Below are 22695 nucleotides of genomic sequence, written 5' to 3' on the forward strand. Positions count from 1 at the left end.
ACAGAGGTAAAATCATCATTTTACCTATAAAGTTTAAAACTTCAAAATTTTTATCATTTTCTCCCCTCCAAGTTTTAAAAACTAATATTTCAACTCATCCTCAAAGTTTGAAAAGTTTAGATTCCACCTCTAGGGTTTACTTCCTTCTTCGACCACCACTAACGGCTGATTATTTCCACCGATCTCTCTTCTCCAGCTATAAAGGACTGTGAAGGAAAAACCTTCGTCTCCTAGATCTATACAACAAAACGTCGTCTAAATATGGAAGAACAGATGAAGGATGACACTTTGTCGTCCTTCATCATCACGTCTAGACGAAAGGACAAGGGATGAAGGACTACAATGTCGTCCTTCATCATCTGCGTTATGCGATGAAGAGATCTTCGTTTCTTCATTGCACCATCGTCGTAGCAGCAGGAAAATGAAGAGGTCGGAGACGACGTCAGAAGATGAAGTTAAAGAGTGGGGTGAAACTGCTATTTTTGAAAGTTATGAGGAGCGAGTGAGCTTTGAAAAATATGGAAACCCTAGGTTTGGGGGTGAAAATATTATTTTTTCAAAGTTTAAAAACTTTAGGTAAAGGTGAAATATTAGTTTCTAAAACTTGGGAGGGTGAAAAGTAATAAATTTTATAACTTTTAATATAAATAGTAAAATAATTATTTTACCCCTCATTTCAACAGAAAAAATTAATCAAAGTTTGGTCATAAGTGAGAGTTTAAATTTTTTATCTCTCTTGGTTGTGGGTTCGAGATTGGGTTAAAATTTGGGTGGGAAATAGTGCTTTTCCCTTTCAAGATTTAAGAGATTCCAATTGATTAACAAAGAGATAATGATTATATATGTAGCAGTTCTAGAATCTCACTCCATTCCAATAATAAAATAATAACAATGGGTGATGCAAAATATATTTAATTTGATATTCTCCTTACGTCGACATAATCATATGTTAAGACTATTATTTGATATTACTTTTTAAATGTTTAAGAATATTATGTCATATTTTATTTACACCAACAAAGAGTAACATTCAATTTTAATGCATAAGATTTACACATAAATAATAATATACTAAATTAAAATTCTATAACTATAAAAATATTTCAAACATCAAATATTCTAAATTTGTTAATTTTCTAAAATAGGTGATTCTCCCATAAAGTCTTTTTAAGTGATAACTTTTAATATTCTATTATCGTTTTCAAAAAAAAATCTAACCGATATATAATAAATATTAATCTCATTACATTATCAATTATTTAGTTTCATTAAATCAAATTTATATTTAATGTAAATCCACATAAGAAATTTTCTTAACATATTAATCTTTACAACTTAATTATAACTTGACTAATCATAATCAACGTAATCAAACTCCAAAAAAGGTCCCTCTAATTGTAACATGCTGGTACCATACCTCTTATAAAATAATTCAATCAAAATAAATATAAAAAAAGTAATGTTTTATGTATATATTTTTTATATAAAAATTATATGTCATTATATAATTGAATATTATTTTATCTTTAATTTAAAATTATGTAGTTATATAATAACACATTATTTATATATCTAAATTATATATAAAAAATATAAATATATAGTTTTATTGATATACAAAATAAAAGCACATGCCACATCTAAAAAAGAAAATCAAAACTATAAGTAATTTCTAGTAGAGCTCTAACTTGTCACTTGTGTGGTCAAATTACCTGGTAACCTAATTAAGACTAGACTGGACTTAATTTCTAGTAGATATTTTATTTTATTTAGAATAACTAAACAAGTCAAAAAAAAAAATGGCTGTCCTTTTTTATTAATAAGAAACCTTTATTGGATCTGGTCATTCTTTCAAGGTTGGATTACCAATATTAAGTAGGTAAAATCTGTATCTAAAAGTCTAGTGACCTATTTTATTAATACTATATCAATTAAATTAACAACTTGAATTTGAAATTCCAGTGGCTTTTAGCAAGCTTATTTAAACCTGAGGCCCATTATTATTTAGATAATTGTCAGCGCCCAACTGCCATCCTACGACTCACCAGATATGCCTACATCTTTTATTTGGGCTCAGTCTTTCCAGGTTAATTAATCACATGTGACTTGGATTTTAAACATAAATATTAAGACATTATTCATATAAGGGCACCGGACTTATTTCCATATTCAAAGTATAGCGAAATCTTAAAATTTTAACTTTTAATTTAAAAAAATTTAAATACTTTTATATAAGATAATTTGTGTTAAAAATTTTAGTTAGAGTTAAAGATAAAATCATCATTTACTAAAAAACATAAAATTTTATTATATTTTTCTTTTTAAATTTAAAAATCTCATAATTTTTTTCAATTCAAAATTTGAAAAATGATAATTTCTTTTTTAGGGTTTTTTTCTCTTCTCTTCTCTTTGATAATGATTTATTGTCTTTAACTATCAAACATCCTCCTTATGACCTTATCTCTTCTCCTAGTCTCTCTCCCTTTGCTTTCTGACGACTTTTCAGACAATTTTCATTTGAAAAGTCATTAGAGAGCAAAGGGAGAGATACAAGAATGGAGATAAGGTTGGAGGGAGGACGACCAACTATCCAAGATAGCGAATTATCACCAAAGAGAAGAAAAAAAAACCTAAGAAAAACATTATCACTTTTCAAACTTTTGATGAAAGAAATTTGTGAGATTTTTAAACTTTGAGAGAAAAATGTGATAAAAGTTTAATTTTTTTAATAAATAACAATTTTATTTCTAAACTTAACTAATATTTTTAATATATATTATCATATGGGTGAATATTTTGGTTTTTAAAAATTTAAAAGTAACACTTTAGTGGGATTTCACTATACTTCAGATGTGAACAAGTCTTTCGGCCTTCATATAATCGGAATCACGCCAATCATATGTACATGACTAAGCCCAACCCCACTTAGGCCTGCAATAGAAGTTGGACATTAAAGCCCACAAACACAATGTTAAGTTTCGAAGCAAATATTATAGAGGAATAATAAATAAGCATAGTCAAGAATTGTAAGAGATGATGGATGGACTTAAAATTAAATCACATAACCATCTTAAAAGTCAGTCTTGACGTCTGAGCATATTATCACAGAGACAAACTCAAAGGATGACCATAGAAAAGGTCACCCACCAGAACACTTTCCGATTGTATTTTCTTTTAAACCATATCTTACTTGTTCTCAATAAGAATGCTGGATCTCAGTTGTTCTTGTATTGAATTTTAAAAGTATTAAACGTCAATGACTCTTCTATTTCTATTTACCAGTCGCAATCATGGACAAGTACTGATTTGCTAATATCCTTAAATGAAGTGGACAGCTGATGACCAACATCAATGGTGCATTAGAGAGAGAAGAAAAAAAAAGAAAAAAGGAAACCCAAATTGCATGTCATTTATGCCATAGATGGATGATTAAGCCAAGAGTTTTCTAAATAAACGGGGACAAAGATAAAAAGAGTTGTTTAAAATGAGCAAGAATAAGTTAGTTATGTCAAATTGTCAAATTTTACTTGTAATAAAGTTAGATTTGAATCAAACTAAGCTCAAATAAAGTAAAACTCATTTTCAGGTGGGTTTAGCTCAAATTCATCAAGTACGAAGAAATACTAATTTATGTTCGATTTGGTTCATGATTTAATAGTTCACATTTGACTTAGGTTCATGTAAACTGGCTAAACTCAGCTCGAATTAGTATAAGATGTTTGACCCGTCTTTCCCAAATAATATCATTCTTTTTAGTTTATTTATTTTTTTAATAATACAAGTCATGCTTGATTTATGAGCTGAGCGAGTCGAATACAACCTCTATTCAAGTTTAGACTCAAGTTTATTTTTGTTTTCCTTACTATTCTTTAACTCGTATTCAAGTTTGTATTCATTTATCTTATGTTTATATTTGGATTCATTCGAGTAAATCTCATTTTAAAACAAACTCTAATTGAAAGTAACATATACAAGTTTCCTAAAAGATTAATTGACATTATGCCATTATTAGAGTAGCCTAATAATTTATTATTTTTAAAAATAATAAAAAAATTAAAATACATATCTATGTAACATCCAATGGAAATGATTTAGTATTTGTTGATTTATTGTGATGTAAAGGGGGACAAGGTGACAAGGTAGATTAAGGGGTGTCCCTTCTCATGTGAGGGCATCTAATCGCATGATTAGTGGTTAATCTTTTTATTATTATCATTATTTACTTTCCTCTTTTGTTGGTTTAAATTAAATACAATACAATTTTCTCACTGTATAGTTTTGGTAGGGCAATAATTATATTTCCATTTTACATTATTATTATTATTCTCTAATAATAATATTTTACTGTAAAATATTTATTAGAAAAATAAATAAGAAATCTATTTATTAAATTTTAATAATAAATAATACCAACCAATCGAGAATCAAAGTTAACCCCGATCAAACGATTTTCCCGATGAATCGCCAACTCATAAAAGTACAACTCAGATCAAACCTCTTAGCGGGCCCCACTACCACTTGCCTCAACAGCAGCCCCTCTTATTTCTCAGTTGATTTGAGAAAATAATTTAATTTTCTTTCTTTCAGTTAATAATAAATAAATAAATTGGACTTCTCATTTATTTATTTATTTTAAATTTTCATTTCGTTTCAATAGATGTAAACGGTGAGAGATTCGATCTCAGAGGACCTCCAAAGACTCGACAGAGACGACGGAATCTGAAACTCTCACCATCTTTTCATTGGTTTTGTCGAACATCTGAAACCAACTAATTCTTCAGTGTCTTCTTATTTCGATGAACTACTAATTATATTTCATAAGGCACTTGTCGCCCAGCTCAGTCCGATGCTGTTTTGTTACTTTTGTTTAGCCAGGTCAGAATCAGAATCAGATTTAGTTCTTGTTAGTTCGTCTGCCTTCTACTCTTGTCTCACCCGAACCCTAGCTTTTTGGCGTGTGTATGTATAGTTGCATCATTCAATTTTGTTTTTACGTTGTTCTATGATGGTTGTTTATTTTATTTATTTTTGTTTAGTATATATTGCCTTCCTCTTGATTTATAGCATTGAGATTACGGGCTTGCTTGGTATTTGGATTGTAATATTAGAGAGACTGATTTTTGTTCTCTTGGAAGTTCAGAGTATCTAAATGATGCGGAAAATGTGGTGTTAAGTTGTAATTATTTTTTTTGGAATTTGTTTTGCAAACAAAACAGTGGGCTCGTTAGACTCGATACTTTCTCAACTTTCTTCATTTTTCGATATCATTTCTGGAAACTCTTTCTAGAATGTGAATCTTATATGTTTCTGTTTGGAAATGGGCCAGACATGCATTATTTTCGATGTTAGAGGCTTTGTTAATACAATACATGCACACTTCCTATGGGGTAATCAATTGGAATAGTCAGGACCAACTGCTTTGTTGGGAGGCATGAGTCAACAAGTTTATGGTTTCCATTATCAGTCAGGGAGGTTTTTAACTTAAACATAGTTAAAATTGCTTTTCTGTGAATGTGACTGTTCTGCTTATCAAACTTGGGCGTGAGAATACCCATGCCGTTAATTTTGTTATGTGTTGTGAGTCTCTGCCGATGCTTTTTGCAATCGTTTTGCTTCGTTTTTCTGAATCATGTTTTATGTTTTATGAACTATATTTGAAAAAACAAGATGATTAATGCTTATTTTCTCCTGCAGGTTATAGTCTATCCAAATTTCCAGTATTTCAGTTTTGTAGGAGTTACAGCTTATTTATCTCTTCTTCCTTATTGGATCTTTTTATCACATTTGCAAAGGACAGTCTTGGGTTGGATTTTGGAGTGCATTTGTCAGTTTGTAGTTGTATAATATCGGTTTGCAGACTGCAAAAGATACAGGATATAGAACTTCAAAGCTGCAGACTTTCTTTTTTTCATTGCCTGTGTTACATGCCTTCTTTATAGTGCTTAAGGTGGTCTTACTTTTGTTTCACATACCTTATTTTGTTTTTCACTGCCGGTTGAAATAGTTAAGTGTACTAGATATTGGATATAGCATCTTGTTTGGATGATATGTTTGGTAGATGCTAATACAATTTGCTAGTATTCAACTGTTTTTGTGATTATCCAAGTTTTTGGGAGGTTATATGGTAATGCATGCAAGGATTATTGGTTAAACACTCATCTTGATGAGGTTACTTGATTCACATGCTGTTTGATGCTGAGAAAAAGGAAATGCTCCCCAATTGGAAGAAGTGCCACATCAGATTGACTCCCATGTGCTTTTTATATGTTTTATCGATCTTTTCTGGACCATTTTGGAGTAAAGAGGATGTTAAAAGTGTACTGTAAGAAGAGAACATGGAGTATGTTTTGGAGAAACGATTTCCTCTCAATGCCAAAGATTATAAATTATATGAAGAAGTTGGTGAAGGTGTCAGTGCCACTGTCTATAGGGCACTCTGCATTCCACTTAATGAAATAGTTGCTATCAAGGTCCTTGATCTGGAAAAGTGCAATAATGACTTGGTAAGTGTACTATTTTTTTATGAGCCTAATGTGCTACAAATACACTTTGTCTTCTCTATTTTGGGACATATAAGTAAAGAAAAGAAGAATCACTCTACTAAATGCTTTATCTGTCCTCGAATGTTTGCCTGTTTTATTATTTTCATAGTGCTTACCAAGAGCAGAACAGAATGAAGCATTGCTCTTTTTCCTGTGATATGTGATATATATATATATATATATATATATATATATATATATATATATAAACTTTGTAAGTTCTATTAAGTAACTGCTTAATCTAAAAGCTTAAATTTATAGGTAATTGGTCAACACTAGTATTTATGCTCGAACATGCCCCTCACGGGCAATGCATGTGGATTGAGCACAACCACAATTACATCAACTAACATCTACATATGGAACTTATTATAATTTAATTAATCCACAGAGGGACTTGTGCTTACGGCCACTTGATCAACTTTACTCTAGTACTATGCTAAGTAACTTCTTGCTAGAAGCTTAAACTAGATAAGAGTTACTATAGTAATAAGCTTGTGTTTCAAGTTTCATTGCTAATGCTTTACACATACAGTCCTTAGTTCTTTTAGACTAAATCTGTTATGTTTATAATGTTATATGTGGTATTTTGCCCCTTGATTGAATGTTAAACAATCCATTTCTACATCTATAAGGTTAATTGGATTCATTATCTACGAATGCATGTCTAAGACTCTTAATATCATCTAGTATTCTATAGGAAATATGTTCTTCATCACATTAAAGAGTTTTCCAATGGACAGGACGGTATCAGGCGTGAGGTACAAACAATGACTTTGATTGATCATCCAAATTTACTAAGGGCCCATTGCTCTTTCACTGCTGATCACAGCCTTTGGGTTGTGATGCCATACATGGCTGGGGGATCATGCCTTCATATCATGAAATCGTCTTATTCAGAAGGTTTTGAAGAGTCTGTTATTGCTACTTTATTGAGGGAGACCCTCAAAGCTCTTGTTTATCTTCATTCTCATGGACACATCCATAGGGATGTGAAGGTATTGTACTTTACCTGCTTATTTTAGTAGTTCCATATTGCATTTTATTATCATTAACCTGCAGTCTGGAGCACTTCTCCTTATAATAATTAGAATTGTTAGTACTGCATGAAAATTATTGGAAACAAGTAGTCATAGAACTTCATAGTGTTATAGGGATGCTCATTAGCAGATTAGAACAGGGAACAATTATAGAAAGAGATACAGATGTTATGAGGAATTTTTTCAATATGATATTGCATCTAAGTATAAGTTTCCTATTTGTTTTCTGGTATCTCACTTATCTTGATTTGTTACTTGGGAACCAATTCAGAAGTCACTACTGTGATGAATGTTTTTTTGAAAATGGATTATCTTTTATCTTCTAGTGAAGGCATCAGCATTCTTATCTCTGCTCATCTGGTTTTATAAATTGTTACATTATTGTTTCTTTGTCAGCTTGTGTATAGCTTGTTTCATGTTGTTTGGATACTGTTTTGTTTTCTATCATTGTTTTTTCTTGTGTTTTCCTATTTTGTTTGTGGTTTTTATTTAACAATTAGTATTTACAGTAATAATGTTTCCTGCAGTCGGGGAATATATTGATGAATTCTAATGGTGCGGTTAAGTTAGCTGACTTTGGCGTATCAGCATGTATGTTTGATACTGGAGATAGGCAACGTACCAGAAATACTTTTGTTGGAACTCCATGCTGGTTATTTTCTTGCTTGTTGCTTGAGATTTCACTGCTTTGTTATTTTGTGGAACAAATAAATTTAATCTATACAGACTTGCATGTATCTACTTTTTTCACAGGATGGCTCCTGAAGTGATGCAGCAATTGCATGGATATGACTTTAAGTGAGTGGATTGCCTTTGTTTATTTATTTTTATTTTTACCTTTTTCAGTTTTGCTAGTTTTTTTATGTTGAAATGTTCACAAAATTTATTTGTATAAACAGAGCAGACATCTGGTCATTTGGAATAACTGCTCTGGAACTTGCTCATGGCCATGCTCCCTTTTCAAAGTATCCACCAATGAAAGTAATTTTCATACTTGAAGCTCTCCATAGATGCCTACTGTGTTGGAATTCAATCTCTTATTCTCTTATTTAAATGCAGGTTTTGCTGATGACCTTACAAAATGCACCTCCAGGTCTTGATTATGAAAGAGATAAGAGGTTCTCAAAGGTTTGTGTTCAGCATGCACTTTTTGACTGATATCCTTGGATTTTTCTGAAATTTCAACCTAACCTCTTTTGAAAATGCTTCAAATTTTCTAGTCTTTTAAGGAGATGGTCGCTGCTTGCCTGGTAAAGGATCCAAAAAAACGCCCAACATCAGAAAAACTTTTGAAGCACCATTTCTTTAAACATGCACGTTCAAACGATTATCTGGCTCGCAGTATTCTCGATGATCTTGCTCCATTAGGTGAACGTTTTAGGATGCTGAAGGTCTCTTGCTTATTCCATATTTTTCTTTCGGCATTGCCGATTTCCTTGTGAAATGAGTCCTAAACTTCCTCTGATCTCTTATGTTCAGGCAAGAGAGGCAGATCTACTGCAGAATAAGGCTCTCTATGGGGATAAAGAGCAGCTATCACAGGTGAGGAATTTATCAATTCTAGTGTAGAACATCAGTGCCTACTATTGTGTCAACAATTACTGGTGTGTTTTGGGCTGTTATGAGAAGAGGATTTTCCTTATTGGGAAGAAGGAATATTTCAGAAATTAATCACTTTGTTTATTGTGTCATCAGTTTTGTTTATGAAACTAATGAAATTATAGTTAAATTTATAGTTGGTCCAGGTACTAATAGAACAAAAATGTCTAAACAACTAGAAGAACGCTTCCTGCTTTAATAAGACAAAAAGGGTTTCATATTCTGCCCCATAAATTTTTCTTCCTCCACCAATATTCTAACCATATCATTGCATGCAACTCTTACATATGGCATCTAAAATAACGTTTTCCTTGGATAGAGTCTGCTAACCAAATTAATGTTGTCCTCATTTTAAACTCTGTTTACCTTGCAGCAAGAGTACATAAGGGGGATAAGTGCCTGGAATTTCAACCTTGAGGATTTGAAAAGTCAGGCTGCGCTTGTAAGTAGTCTCAGCCATCATTTTGATGTCTGTTTAATCTATTTCCCTGCTGTTTTAGTGGTGTAAAATTAGTTTTCTTGTTTTTTACTATAACAAAAACACTGTGTTTCCTGCAGATCCAGGATGATGATTTTACAACAAATGAAGAAGATCCAACTGGGAGTGGAAAGCAAAGGGACAGTAATGAAGATGTTGGGGTTCCAGCAGAAAGGCTGTCCCCGAAGAGAGCTAACCATTCAAGTGGTTCACCAAGTCAGGTGGCATGGGCTAAAGTATTGTCTAGGTATTTTTTTTTTTTCATTTGATTATATCATCAGAGGTTCTCATTTTCCTTTTCTTTGTTTCAGGATGGGTTCAACAATCTTCATGATTTGGGGTCACTTCCTTTATTTCCCATCAAACCATTGCAAGCACTTAAGTAATAATTGTTTCCCTCTCATTTTAGTTGCTAATAACTTCATTTATATCATTAGCTGCCTTCAAGGGTAGTGGATTGTATTTTCATTTTGATACTGCTTCTGCATTGAGTGGAATGCAGAAAGAAATGTTGATTTAAGCTTTTTTTCCCCCCACTTCATTGATATTATCTTCTAACCATATCAATCTTCTGCATTTGCAAAAGCAAATTGCAAATGAGAAACATAGAATTTTCTCTCAAATTGTTTCCTTGATTGATGCAGAGATTGTTTTGATATTGGTGAGGATGATGAGGGTGAGACAAGCCCTGTTTGGAAGGATACTGCCCAATCAGATGAGCAACAGTTTCTTCGGAATACCTCACCAGGGGCCTTGGACCAAAACACTGGAAGAAATGAGGGTGAAAATTCAGGGCGAAATAGCTCTCTGCCATATCATGCCATTTCTGGGCATAAAAAATTCTTGAGTGGTTCACTAATACCTGATAATGCTTTTTCTCCTAAGAAAGTTATTGGTGAAGGGGACAGGTAAGTTTAATCATGATTGTAGTTGAATTTTCTCCTAGTTTATTTGCTACAAGGTTCATTAATATGAATTTATGATCAGGTTAATTTTTCCTTCTTTGTTCACTTATACGAAAAATAAATATTATACCATTCCACTTTTAGCTTTCTCTCAATTGTATACTGCTTGCTGAAATTGAGTTTTGTCACATTCTGCAAGCTCTCTTCAAATTTTATCAGAATTCTTAGCTATATTATTTAGCATTTTAGCATATAAATTGGAAACTTTACATTAAAGCCTCCTAAAAAGTTATTGCAAGCTGCTTGTCCTTGAAATAATGAAATTCTTAGATTCAATGATTCAAAAGGATTTAGTTTTTCATTGTTTTTCCACCTGCCACATCTTTATTTTTGAATGCACACTGTAAATTTGCTTATTTGATTTGTACAACTCACTCTTCTTTTTGATAGATGCATAATATAGTTGTTTTGAGACACATTAAACTTATAACCTATGCCACTTTCTTTTTTTGACTCTCTGGAAAGCATCATGTAAACTTGGGTCAGAATTGTTGGGTTGCTTGGAACCTATGTTGGATGAAATGCCTGCTTGAAAATGCCAGGACATGATATATTAGTATTAGAATAAGATTTGGTCTTGGATGGTGACAGATGACACACAATGGCAAAATGGATTCTTTATATCAACAGCCTGTCTGCTGTCATGATTTGCTGCACAAAGCTATGCACTGATTGATTTTTATTAACTATAAATTTTTTTCCTTTTCATGCACTTGAGTGAAAAGCCTTGTTTATGCATATGAAATAACTCTGGTCTGTTGGAAATATTTGAAGGGATTCTGTGCAGCCTAAAAATCAAACTGAGCGGAATCATAGTGGTTCATTGTTTTATCGCCAGAGAAGAGATGCAAATATTGTTCCTTTGGGTATATCTGTCGTGATTTCATTGCTTTATGATTTCTTACAACTTAAACTAGAGGCATTATTATTTTTTATACTTTATAATGAGTCTTCTATTTTTGTGTCGCATCTGTTTATGCAGCCGAGGATACGTCAGATGGAGCATTGGTCCAACGCAAGGGACGCTTTAAAGTTACTTCAGCAGATTTGAGCCCCAAGGTATCTTTACACTAGCTGACTAATTTGACATCATGTACCCTTTAGTTAATATTTAAATGATCCATTTGTGTTGTGCTGCTTCCTTAAGAAACTCAAGGTCTTAACATGTACCAATATCAGTTATACCATATGTTATGCCTGTTATTTTATAGTCATTAAAATAATGAGGGTGTGTAGGTTGTCTATTCCACTGCTTTTGTTGGTTCTTAGCGTCAACTTTTTATTCTACTGAAGTTGAAACTCTTAGAAATCTACATAATGGTAAAAGAATAATAACAAAAGTTAAAAAAAAAAAGGCTATCAATGGTTATCTTTGCTGTATTATCTATCAATTTGCCATGCAGTCCATAAAAAATGAGAATTGATGACGTACCATTTTGTAAAATTATTTGCTCCATATTCTTTTCAATTGGCTTGATTAAACTTTCTCAGTATTTTATGCATCTGACTTACTTGTTTCAGTGATTTCCCTTTTATTGCCAGAAATCAATGATCATTAAAGTTTTAAATTGGTGCTTGTATGAATATTTCAGTGAATGATGGTTTATCCTGTTCAGATCATCCCATGGACACATATTATGTCTTCGTTCATGTATTTGCTGTACACATTTTTTTTGCGTGCATATGATACATTAATGAGTTTGTATTTATTGATTTTTGTGACTGACTTTAGAAATAATATGCGTGGAACTTAGCAATTTATCTTTTAGGCAATGGCTTTATAACCATTGCCATTATTTTCTTTCATTCAGGGACCTATAAACAGCTTCTTTAGCCCAGTTAGTGGAGGTTCAATGAGTCCAACAGCTCCAAATTTTACAGCTGCCTCACTTCTTGCACCCCTGCAGTACATATTGCAGCAGAACACTGCACAGCGGGTATTTTTTTCTATTTGTATGCCCTATTTTGTACATTTCATAATTTGTCTTTAATATATATTCTTTTTTTTTTTTTGTATATTTATTTGACAGGAAGAGATTATTAAACTGATCAAGTATGTGGAAGAAATTTCTGGTAATGCTTGCCATATTGCTCCCATTCATATTTTACCACTTAATTATCCATACAATAACTTTCTTGGCTGTGACTTCCTTTCTTTATCAGGCAAGTCTCCAGAATTGCCCGAGTTTGCCACTGTGGACCTCTTACAGGTATTTGGCATCTCTCTCTCTCTCTCTCTTACGCTAGAAAAGGCCACAATCAATGTTTACTAGGGATACAATCACTATAGCTTGATAAGGTAGTTTAATGAATACAAGATAACACATTATTTTCTCTTTACAAACCCATTCAAGAAGATTATGACTGATCAATTGACCAACAAAATTACTTTGTGATTTGTTGCGTTGAAACATAAGAAGTGAGTAATCTGCCTTTTTTAGTTTCTAAAAAACCCCTGAGACAATGATCCATCAGAGTATAGAATAGTAGTTGTTGGGTAAAATCTTAGGGATTGCTAAACCTATCTAATTCTGCATTAATTTTATTGCAAAACATATTCACAAAAAATAGTAATCAAGTAAAAAAAAATTAAAGTTTTTGTGAAAAAATAAAATCTATTGTGTCAAAACTATTATTGATCAGTAATTTAGCTGTTCAGTGCTGCTTTTCCAGTCTAATATAATCTTTGTGGCAACCAGAATTGCAGAGAAGTTGTATTTTAAAGTCTCGGTTTCTAATGCTAAGATTAATGTTGCTTGTGTGGGATTATTATGTTAGGTTTAAAAAGAATTTATTTTTCCTTTTTAATGTTTTAATAGGAATGCTAGTGTGGAGGGTTAGGAATTGGTCCTTTGCAATTTTATTAACGGTATTTACTTTGTACATGTAGATTACTCCGGCTTCTACGAGGGAGAGGGAACTACAGTCTCAGATGAGTCTTTTGCTACAGAGGTATGAGATGAAATTTTTAAAAGAATAAGAAATGTTGTTATGCAGTTTTTTATTTCAGTAAATTTGACTGAAATTCAATTATTATGCCAGACTTGGAAGCCTTACGGAAGAATTGCAGAGGCAAAAATTGAAAAATTCTCAGGTATGCATTGAAATAATCTTAACTTGATATTCAAGTTCAACTTTGTTATTTGGTCTAAATGGTTGAATTTCCTGTATTCGCATCTGTAGTAGGTATGAGAGAGGAATTAGTAACCACCTCACAAACTTGTACAAATTGAGGTGGTAACATTTGATTGGGTAATTTTGAAATGAAAGAAAAAGTAAACAATTATATCACTTAATCACAAACTGTCACCTCAATTTGTGCAAATAAGTCTGTAAAATTTGTTTTTATATATAGTTTAATTTCTTGACAAATATAAAAGGGCAAGGAATATTATGTTATTCTTTGTTGACTTTTGTTTTCTTTGGCTTTCTAAATCTTTATTTTCATCGATGATCGACAAATTATAGCTTGGATTTGAGAGGATCGACAGATTATATATGCCAAACAATGTGGAATCTTTATTGCAATTTTTTTTTTTGGGTCAATTCACATCTTGTTAATAATGAGACTAGGTATCTAATGTTTTCTTTTCTCTGCAGTTAGAAAAACGATTGAATACTTTGACCAACAAAGAGGGAAAATAAGAAAAGAAAGTGAAGCTGAAGGTAATATTGATAAATTGAGGGCTTGATGGGAGTTGATTGTGATCCTGCCAGGTAATCATTGGATTGTATTTTTAGTGTACCATATCCATATCCATATCCGTGAACGCAGAAATTTTGAGATGTCATGTGTTGAGTCTCTTTGTGTGTAACATGTAATTTCTTTGCATTATATTGTAATTAATATATATACACAATCTCTCTTTTGGTCGCCTCCCTTTGTGGAACCAACCACATGATCATGCCTAGAAATAGAATTCAAAAAGTTCCTTCAACTTTTGTTTTTCACGAAATGTTTGTTGTTTGTTCTGTTTCATGACCAATAGAACGTAACTGCCAGCAAATTGTTGTTCCCCGTATGTCTAGTGGTCGGATGGCACATCTTCTGTATAGAGTTGTTCTAAATTTTCATTCCAAGTAATATATAATTAGGGGCATTTTGTTAAATAACTATTTATCTTGGGGTTATTCAAAAATAATCCCCAATCCAAGGATTATTTATTTCTTGTGATTAGGCTTCAACAAAAACACTCTTTTATATAAAGCGGGGGGTTTAAGTGATTGATTTTTATGTTGGTTAAGCCAGGGTATACGTGAAGTCTAGTTGTTAATGGGTAGTTTGGGCTTAGCTCGAGGCTTAACTGATGTTGAGTCATGTGTGAGCTTAAGGATGGCTGACTCGGTGATCTCACGAATTTATTATTCGGTTTAGATAAGATATCAATAAATTTTAAAATTTATGCTTATATTTCTAATATCTTATTTTTGTATTTTAAGTATAATGAATAAATAATAAATATATAAATTATACCGTTAAAATATAATAATATAACAATTAGACAGTATATTATTATATATAATTTTTTGAGTTAAATTTGAGTTAATCAAACTTATCTCAAGTTTGAATCAAGATTTTCATTATAATTTGAAGAGTAATGTTTTGTGTACTCATTTTTGGTACATAATTCATGTATACAGTGATGTGTCATCATGTAATTAAGTGATTTTAAAATATGTGTATTATATGATAAAGAAATATTCAATCATATGAGAACACTTTATTTGTGTACTTAAATTATGTAGCAAAAATAGGTGTTTTATTGTAATTTGAAAAGCTAGTAGCTCTGGCTCTTTCTAAAGTGGGTCGATGCTTTAATTCGTACTTGACTGGGCTTATATTGAGTATACACTGCCTAGAACTAATATAAATTTTAATGGTGGATAAAGGTGTAAAAATTTCAGTTAGGCACATTTTCGGCAGAAAAAGTCCTTGTCATCCTACTAATTTAGATGCGGGTAATTATAATAATATTATGTATATATATATTTTTGATACATAATTTAAGTATAAAAATAATATATTATTATATAATTGAATAATATTTTTATTTTTAATTTAAAATTATTTAATTATATAATAATATAATATTTTTATATAATTGTATATAAAAAAAATATTTTATATATAATTTTATTAATGTAAATATTCTGCGTCACATAATTAGCATGCATAGCTGTCTTGTGTTCTTCAGCCCTGGCATCCCGTTTAACTGCACTCCGTATTTACTTGAAGGCAAAGTTAAAAAGAAAAAAAGGTTAGATTCTATGGAAAATATCAAACTTTGAATTGTAAGGACGATTAGTCAAAATATTCATTGATTTTTTTAGGTAGTAGGTAAATTATGTGGCGCTTGAAAATTGTGATAAGCTTATCGAGCACAGCAAAGTTTTAGGGTTTTGAAATTTGGTTCGGGGGTTGTTATGTCCAGAAGAAATGTTCTAGAAGGCGAGAAAAGAAAAGCCAAAGGGTCAACAGGTTGAGACCCGTGGGTTCTTAATTTTAATTTAGAATTAATTATAATTCCTAACCCCACTTAACAAGAATTTAATTATTGTTTAATAGTAAAAATTACATTACTTAAACAAGTATTCTCAAAAACCGTCCATTCAATTTTCATTTACTACTATTCTTAGTCCAACATTTCATATAACTAAATCTCTGCTTCAATGCTGACTTTCCATTTCTTTCTTTCTTTCTCTTTTTTTTATTGTTAACATCAAAACAATCTTATATACCAAACCCTATTTCCAAAATTTCAATTAAAGATACAATCAATCACTGTATCAGATAAATTAAATAAACATAAAAGAGACTTGAATTTATATCTTCTTTCCAAAAATTCTAATACTCAATCAATTTTACTAATCTTTGAAGTTTACATTCATTATTGTGGAGTAATACTACATAACATATAATAAAACTTTATATACATATTTTTAGTATATAATTTAGATACACGGATAATGCGTCATTGTGTGATTGAATGATTTTAAATTAAAGATAAAATAATATTCAATCATATAAAGATACATCATCTATGTAACTAAATTGTATATAAAAAAACATGTACACAGAACATTACTATACTATATTTCCCAAAATATACATTCCAAATGATACCCATTTATTATATACATCTCATTGCTATATAGAATTACACTATCTCTTGCAATAAAAATTTAGATAATACTACTGTATGGTATTAATATATATATATAAGGCTGTCTTATTTCTATTAGTTATAATTATTATGTAGAAACTATCTTATTTAAGACAAAAGATTTGAAATGAGTGGCATTATTCATTGTAAATAAATATCTTTGATTTTTATATCCAAATATATAAAAAAAAAATAGAGAATCATCTTTATCAACATATGGATTATACAAAAAAAATATTTATTATTGATCTAAAAAAGATCTTATCTTGTAAGTGATAACAAATATTTTTAATTATTTACCCGTTTTTTAATAACGTTTCCAAAATCAACTTAATTGATTATCTTTGGAAATGTATTAAAATAAACTTAAAAAATTATTTTTAGATTAAACTTTTAATTTGATATTTTATTTATTAATAGAGGTTAAATCATTTGAAACAGGCCGATAAATGATGGCATAATTTAAGAATAATCCCGTCAAATAAATCAGATTATTAATAATATCTATTCCTTCTTAAATAAAGTAGATAAACATCAACTATCTTGGTATTGATACGTTGCCAGCGCGTGCATACTGGCCATTCAACACGTGATGGAGCCATTCCTCTCTTTTACTTAACCACTCAGCTCCGATCTTTCAGACTATCCTACCCTAGCCGACCCGACCCATTAACTTTCACAAACAACGGATTTTGCTATTATCTCTTATTACATCAACGATAGTGATTTATTTATTTATTTTTGTTATTTTTTTTTGACTTGTTCAATAACTTTTAATTCTTTTATTACTAAAACTATAACTCGACCCGAGTGAGCCAACGCAAACCCAAGTCAAGCGGCGCTGAGCTGATTTATAAAGTCTTTAACTCTTCAACGCCATGGCAAAATTTTAGCATACTTTTTGCATGACGAGCCACTTGTTATCTATTTCCACTTTAGATTCTTGTTCCTCGTTTAGATATTTAACTCAAACGCTTTCACAACCTAAACCAGCTTGTGAATTTTAAGTGTTACTGTCTTCTTCTTCAGCTCCATCTATTTCAGATTTCAGAGATGGGGTTTCTGCAGACCCAAGAGAGCAAGAGGATGGAGATTGAGGAACTCCGCCGCATATTGGTGGCATGCGCCAGCGTTAACAGAAGGAAAGACGATGAAGAGCTCAGAGGGTTGCGTGTCAGAATGGATGATGATGAGCGCCGCCGTGATATGGTGGTTTGTGTGACCAGTGGCGTTTCGTTCTTGGGTTTGGCGATTGTGAACCGGCTGCTGCTTCGTGGATACTCTGTTCGAATCATTGTTGATAATCAAGGTAATACTTTTATCTAATTATAATTTTATTAGATTTTCGAGATAAATTAATTATTTGGCTTCCTTCTAAAAGGAAAAAAAAAAAAGGTTTTTATTTTTTACTTTTTTGATTAATTCAAATACCATGTATTTATTATCAACTCTGTTTCTTAAAGGACTAGTATGGTAAACTTCCCAATTGTATTTGTTTAATATCAAAGAGATCTTCTTCTTAGTTTTCTCAATTCAAATTTCTTAATAAACCTTCCTCCCCCTTAAACTTTTCGGAATTCAGTTGATGAAATTGACTTTATGAACTGTATGATTGAATAAATGGTGTAATTTTGTTTAAGGAAGCAAATGGAATATTTTAGTGCAAAATTGAATGCAATATGCTCACGGTTGATTCTGTTTGGAGTGGCTTTAACTTTAATAATAAATGCAGAAGATATAGAGAAATTGAGAGAGATGAAAAGTTCTGGGGAGATGGAGACGTATAACAATAATTTGGAAGTAGTTACTGCAAAGCTAAATGAAGTTGAGGATATGGTGGAAGCATTTGAGGGCTGTCGTGGCATCTTCCACACTTCTGCTTTTGTTGACCCTGTTGGCCTTTCTGGCTACTCTGTAAGCCCCTGTTCATTCCTTTAATTTTGCCCATTTATCCTCACATATTATTGCTTGATATGGGAAAGGTGGGTGAGTGCATATAATTGGGATTTACCCTTTGGTTTTAATTGCATATTGGGTACCACTAAATTATGGGAGTGACAATGTTTTGAATGCTTAATAATTGTTGAATTGATATATTGTTTAATTTTGTAAGATGTCAATCTAATTGAGTTGTGGGATGTGACTTGCTATTCCCTTAAAAGGTGGTTAGATGTCATAAATTTTTTCAATGGCATTATTGGGTAGCTGCACTCTAGCAGAAGTTCCATAAATGAGGTGCCATCTACCAAGAGCTACAGTTCCATGGTTCTGGTACCAACCCAGCCAAATTCTTAAACTAAAGCTGCAGAACCCGCCATTAAACTCTACCGTAAATCTTAAAAAAATGATTCAATATTACTGATTCAAGTTTCTATCATCATTTTTTTTTAGGTCTGTGAATTTTGCAACTGAATCTGAGAATTTAATTCTGGAATTATGTGCGGTCCCAACAAAGATATGATGGATTGAGCGGCATATATGGAGAAGCTTCGTAGGTTTACTAGATCCCTTGTGTTGTTGAAAAAGGAATTAATAATTGATGCCCACATGAAGTTGGTCTCTTGGCTAGGAAAAAATGAGAGTGGCTGGCCATGTCATTCCCACCCACCCTGAAATAATTATACTTGGAAATTATGAATTAGGGAACAAAACTGTGCTTCTGTAAAATTACCCTGTAAACAACTAACCAGTGCTTTGAATTTGATTTTGTTAGAAATGTATGGCTGAGCTAGAAGTGAAAGCAACTGAGAGTGTACTAAAGGCATGTGCAAGAACTTCCTCAGTAAGAAAATGTGTGCTTACATCCTCACTTTTGGCCTGCATTTGGCGAGAAGACCTCTCTCAAGTAGTTAACCAAGATTGCTGGAGCAATGAATCACTCTGCATAAACAAGAAGGTATTTTTCCTTCGCATTTCAGTACAAATTTGGTTTGCATTACATTAAATGATGTAACATCTTACCTAATTAGTTGATTAATATGATTTGATAACTGACAGCTATGGTATGCGTTGGGCAAACTGAGGTCAGAGAAGACTGCGTGGCAAATAGCAGAAGAAGGGGCCTAAAGTTAGCCACCATTTGTCCAGGTCTCATTACAGGTCCTGAATTTTTTCAAAGAAATCCCACAGCCACAATTGCTTATCTCAAAGGTACATATATAATTTAACCCTCAAAATCTACCCATTTAACAACCATTTTATATACAAAATAAGTTTAACCTTCCAATATAGCCCAGCCAGCCATCAGAAGACCTAAGCATCATGTCCCAAGGATCCGCAACCTGTCAATCATACTATTCTTACTTTCCTACCAGTCAGCCAATCACGCTATCCTTACCTTTCCACCAACCCCTTCAATTTCGGTTCCTAATCTTGAGCCTACAGCTCGGTTTGTTTTCCATTGATGGCAAGAATCCGTGAAATACTGGGCTTTTTTTTTTTTTTTTTCCATCCTATTTCTGTTTGCAGAGTTGAAAATGTAGTTTCCATAATAAATCCGATGCAGGTGGCCAAGAGATGTACGCAAAGGGGTTGCTGGCAACCGTGGATATAATGAGGCTTGCTGAGGCTCATGTATGTGTATATGAAGCGATGAACAAGACTGGATTTGGAAGATATATTTGCTTCGATAAGGTGATTAAAAGAGAAGAGGAGGCAGAGAAGCTAGAAAGCCAAGTGGGAATGCCAAAAAACAAGTTAACTGGAAATACAAACATTATTTCAATGCCATTTGAGCTGTCAAACAAGAAGCTTGTAACTCTCATGTCAAGAACACTTAGACCTTGTTATAATCAGTTTTAGAAAGATACATGTGCTCAAGTTTAAAGAGAAATTTAGATAAGGGCAAGTCTTTCCGTTGATTGCCTTACCCATATGTTTACCATTTTCTATGCCTTCAAAATCTTCAATTTATTCCTCTGAAAACTTTGCAAGGAATATTACCTCACATATCTGCTTGTTTGTCACTAGCTAACATTTGATCACCATTAAATCTTCAAAATAAAATGATTAACATAAGGGAGAACAATATCTATGGAGGGAAAATTATTTTTTGAATGTCAAAGGGGAAATCTTGTGAAAAATTATCGTTCTCCCTTAAGATGATCTACAAAATTAAAAATTAAATGGTAAGAAAATAAAAAATTGCTTTTAAAGTTATTTTTTAATTGTGATTCAAAACAAAAGATTAATTTTTTTTCGAACGACAGAGGACCAATACAACTCATCCATAAGACTGCAAATTCTTTAAAGGACATTGCGTTCAAACTGTATATTCTTGAACCAACATCCCAAAACACCGATGCCCATATTACAAGCATAAGACACCGATACGTTCTCGTATAAACTGAAAAAATAGTGAAATGAAAGAGTTGGCTCAGAGAGTTGCTATCTGTGCTCAAAGAAGAGCGGTAAAGCTCTTCTCATACAAGAGGTGTCAGAATATAAAGCACTCTTCATCTTTGCCCATCTACGAACTTAAATTACACAATTCAAAAAAAAAAAAAAAAAACCAATACAAAGAGTAAGATAACGATGAATAATCTAGATAGCGGCTGCATCAGCACCAAAGTTAGGGTTTCGAATTATGATCCGCAGAAGACGACGCCGCTAGTATTTATCAATTTTCTGTGGGCTTTCTGGGCTAGTTCTAAGCCTGGCCCGTTTAATTATTTGGGCCACCGTATACTGTTGAGTTATTTAGAGCAGATCATTTGTCTCAGTATAGTAATTGAATTATGTACCCTATAAGTATACTGATAACTAAATCTTTTGTATTGTATCTAAGCTTATGAAAAATAATGTAATAAAATAATAAAAAATTTTAATTAAAATATTATTATTTTTAAAAATATTATAAATATTGTTAAAAATTTATATATATTTTTTTATTTTTTTAAAAAGATGTATTGATCTGTATAAAAAATATAAATTACATCATAGAGTATATTATATTGTATAATACATTTATTATATCGTATTAATTTAATATATTTTAGAATATATATAATTTTTTATTAGAATTATAACATATCATAAATGTGCATGAATGATTATCAAACCTTAAATAAATCAATTTTTTTTTTGAATTTTCATATAAAAAAAATATGAAGCTGATGAGATGCTGCAGGGAGTCACTGAGTCAGTCAGAAGCAAGAGCACAGTGTCGCGGTGGTCGTATTTCCGATTAGTTTAATGAAAGCTCGACTGTGGCCGCACGTGCAGCGGCGAAAACTCACGTGCATGAGTCATGCAAAAAGATGAACAGACAGTGAGAAAAAGAGGGACAATTTCCTATATTCGCTGTCATCGGGACTGATCAAATCGCATATATATCATTTTCTCATTATTTTATATATATGAATCTCCCCATTTTGTACTATCGGCATTATGCTTTGTTGTTTTTAAGAAAAGGGTTTTAGTTTTACCAGGAGAGTCATCAGTCAGACCCTTGAAAATAATCAAAAAAAAATCTCAGATTCCACAGAGATCATCACAAACTAAGAGAAAGAGAGAGAAAGAGGAAGAGGGCAAGTGGATCCCAAATTAAAATGCTGCTGCTTCATTTCATTTTCACACTGCCATTCTCAGATCGGATCACATTTATTTCTTTCACTCAAATTCATCAGAGACCATCAACAGCTTTCTTTTTTCATTGGGGAAGTGAGGTTAGTTTTCTTTACTTTTAATCCCTTTTCTTCATATGAACCCTGCATCATTCTTCAACCTTTTTTCATTTTGCGATGACTTGCAACAGTGTAGATAGCATTAATGCACCATTGTTTAATTTCTTGTCATCGTCTATGGGGCTATGGCTTTTGCATTTTCAGTGAAATTTTTGCCTTTGGGTTTGCTCTTTGCCTGCTTAGAAATGGCAACAAAATAGTACTGTTACTATTTTGACAGGAT

The 22695-nt window shown here is 32.0% G+C and overlaps 2 protein-coding genes and 1 non-coding gene across 6 annotated transcripts; 2 read left to right on the top strand and 1 right to left on the bottom strand.

The window, feature by feature from the left end:
• Positions 1-4570: 4570 nt before the first annotated feature.
• Positions 4571-14562, top strand: LOC123196384 (serine/threonine-protein kinase BLUS1). Of its 4 annotated transcripts, none has more exons than XM_044610389.1 (21): positions 4576-4959; positions 5695-6503; positions 7286-7540; positions 8110-8234; positions 8336-8380; positions 8482-8563; positions 8642-8710; positions 8803-8973; positions 9062-9124; positions 9555-9623; positions 9740-9895; positions 9971-10041; positions 10304-10567; positions 11399-11490; positions 11607-11683; positions 12436-12561; positions 12655-12697; positions 12788-12834; positions 13515-13576; positions 13667-13718; positions 14225-14562. In XM_044610389.1, the coding sequence occupies exons 2-21, from the start codon at positions 6336-6338 to the stop codon at positions 14267-14269; spliced, it is 2082 nt and encodes a 693-aa protein (XP_044466324.1). In that variant the 5' UTR covers positions 4576-4959; positions 5695-6335; the 3' UTR covers positions 14270-14562. The 4 variants fall into 4 exon arrangements, with proteins under 4 accessions (XP_044466326.1, XP_044466324.1, XP_044466323.1 ...); XM_044610388.1 differs by having other exon boundaries at positions 4576-4875; XM_044610390.1 differs by having other exon boundaries at positions 4578-4875; positions 9740-9880.
• Positions 14563-17614: 3052 nt separating this feature from the next.
• Positions 17615-20671, top strand: LOC123197019 (cinnamoyl-CoA reductase-like SNL6). Its single transcript, XM_044611196.1, is given in 6 exon segments — positions 17615-18097; positions 18521-18702; positions 19502-19684; positions 19786-19846; positions 19849-19938; positions 20294-20671. Coding segments are annotated over 6 exon segments (1068 nt in total). The 5' UTR covers positions 17615-17841; the 3' UTR covers positions 20590-20671.
• A 489-nt stretch (positions 20672-21160) lies between these two features.
• Positions 21161-21253, bottom strand: LOC123197100. Its single transcript, XR_006497801.1, has one exon. It is a non-coding gene; the product is annotated as a small nucleolar RNA snoR1 (small nucleolar RNA).
• Between the last annotated feature and the right edge of the window lie 1442 nt (positions 21254-22695).

This window comes from Mangifera indica, chromosome 14 (genome assembly GCF_011075055.1).
Source record: "Mangifera indica cultivar Alphonso chromosome 14, CATAS_Mindica_2.1, whole genome shotgun sequence".
In the NCBI taxonomy this organism is placed as follows: Eukaryota; Viridiplantae; Streptophyta; class Magnoliopsida; order Sapindales; family Anacardiaceae; genus Mangifera; species Mangifera indica.

Bases quoted from the DNA above. Each gene is read 5' to 3' on its own strand.
- LOC123196384 (XM_044610389.1), top strand. From the start codon at position 6,336: ATGGAGTATGTTTTGGAGAAACGATTTCCTCTCAATGCCAAAGATTAT. The intron at 8,381-8,481 runs GTGAGTGGATTG...TTGTATAAACAG, and splicing joins TTGCATGGATATGACTTTAA to AGCAGACATCTGGTCATTTG. The intron at 9,624-9,739 runs GTAAGTAGTCTC...TGTTTCCTGCAG, and splicing joins TGAAAAGTCAGGCTGCGCTT to ATCCAGGATGATGATTTTAC.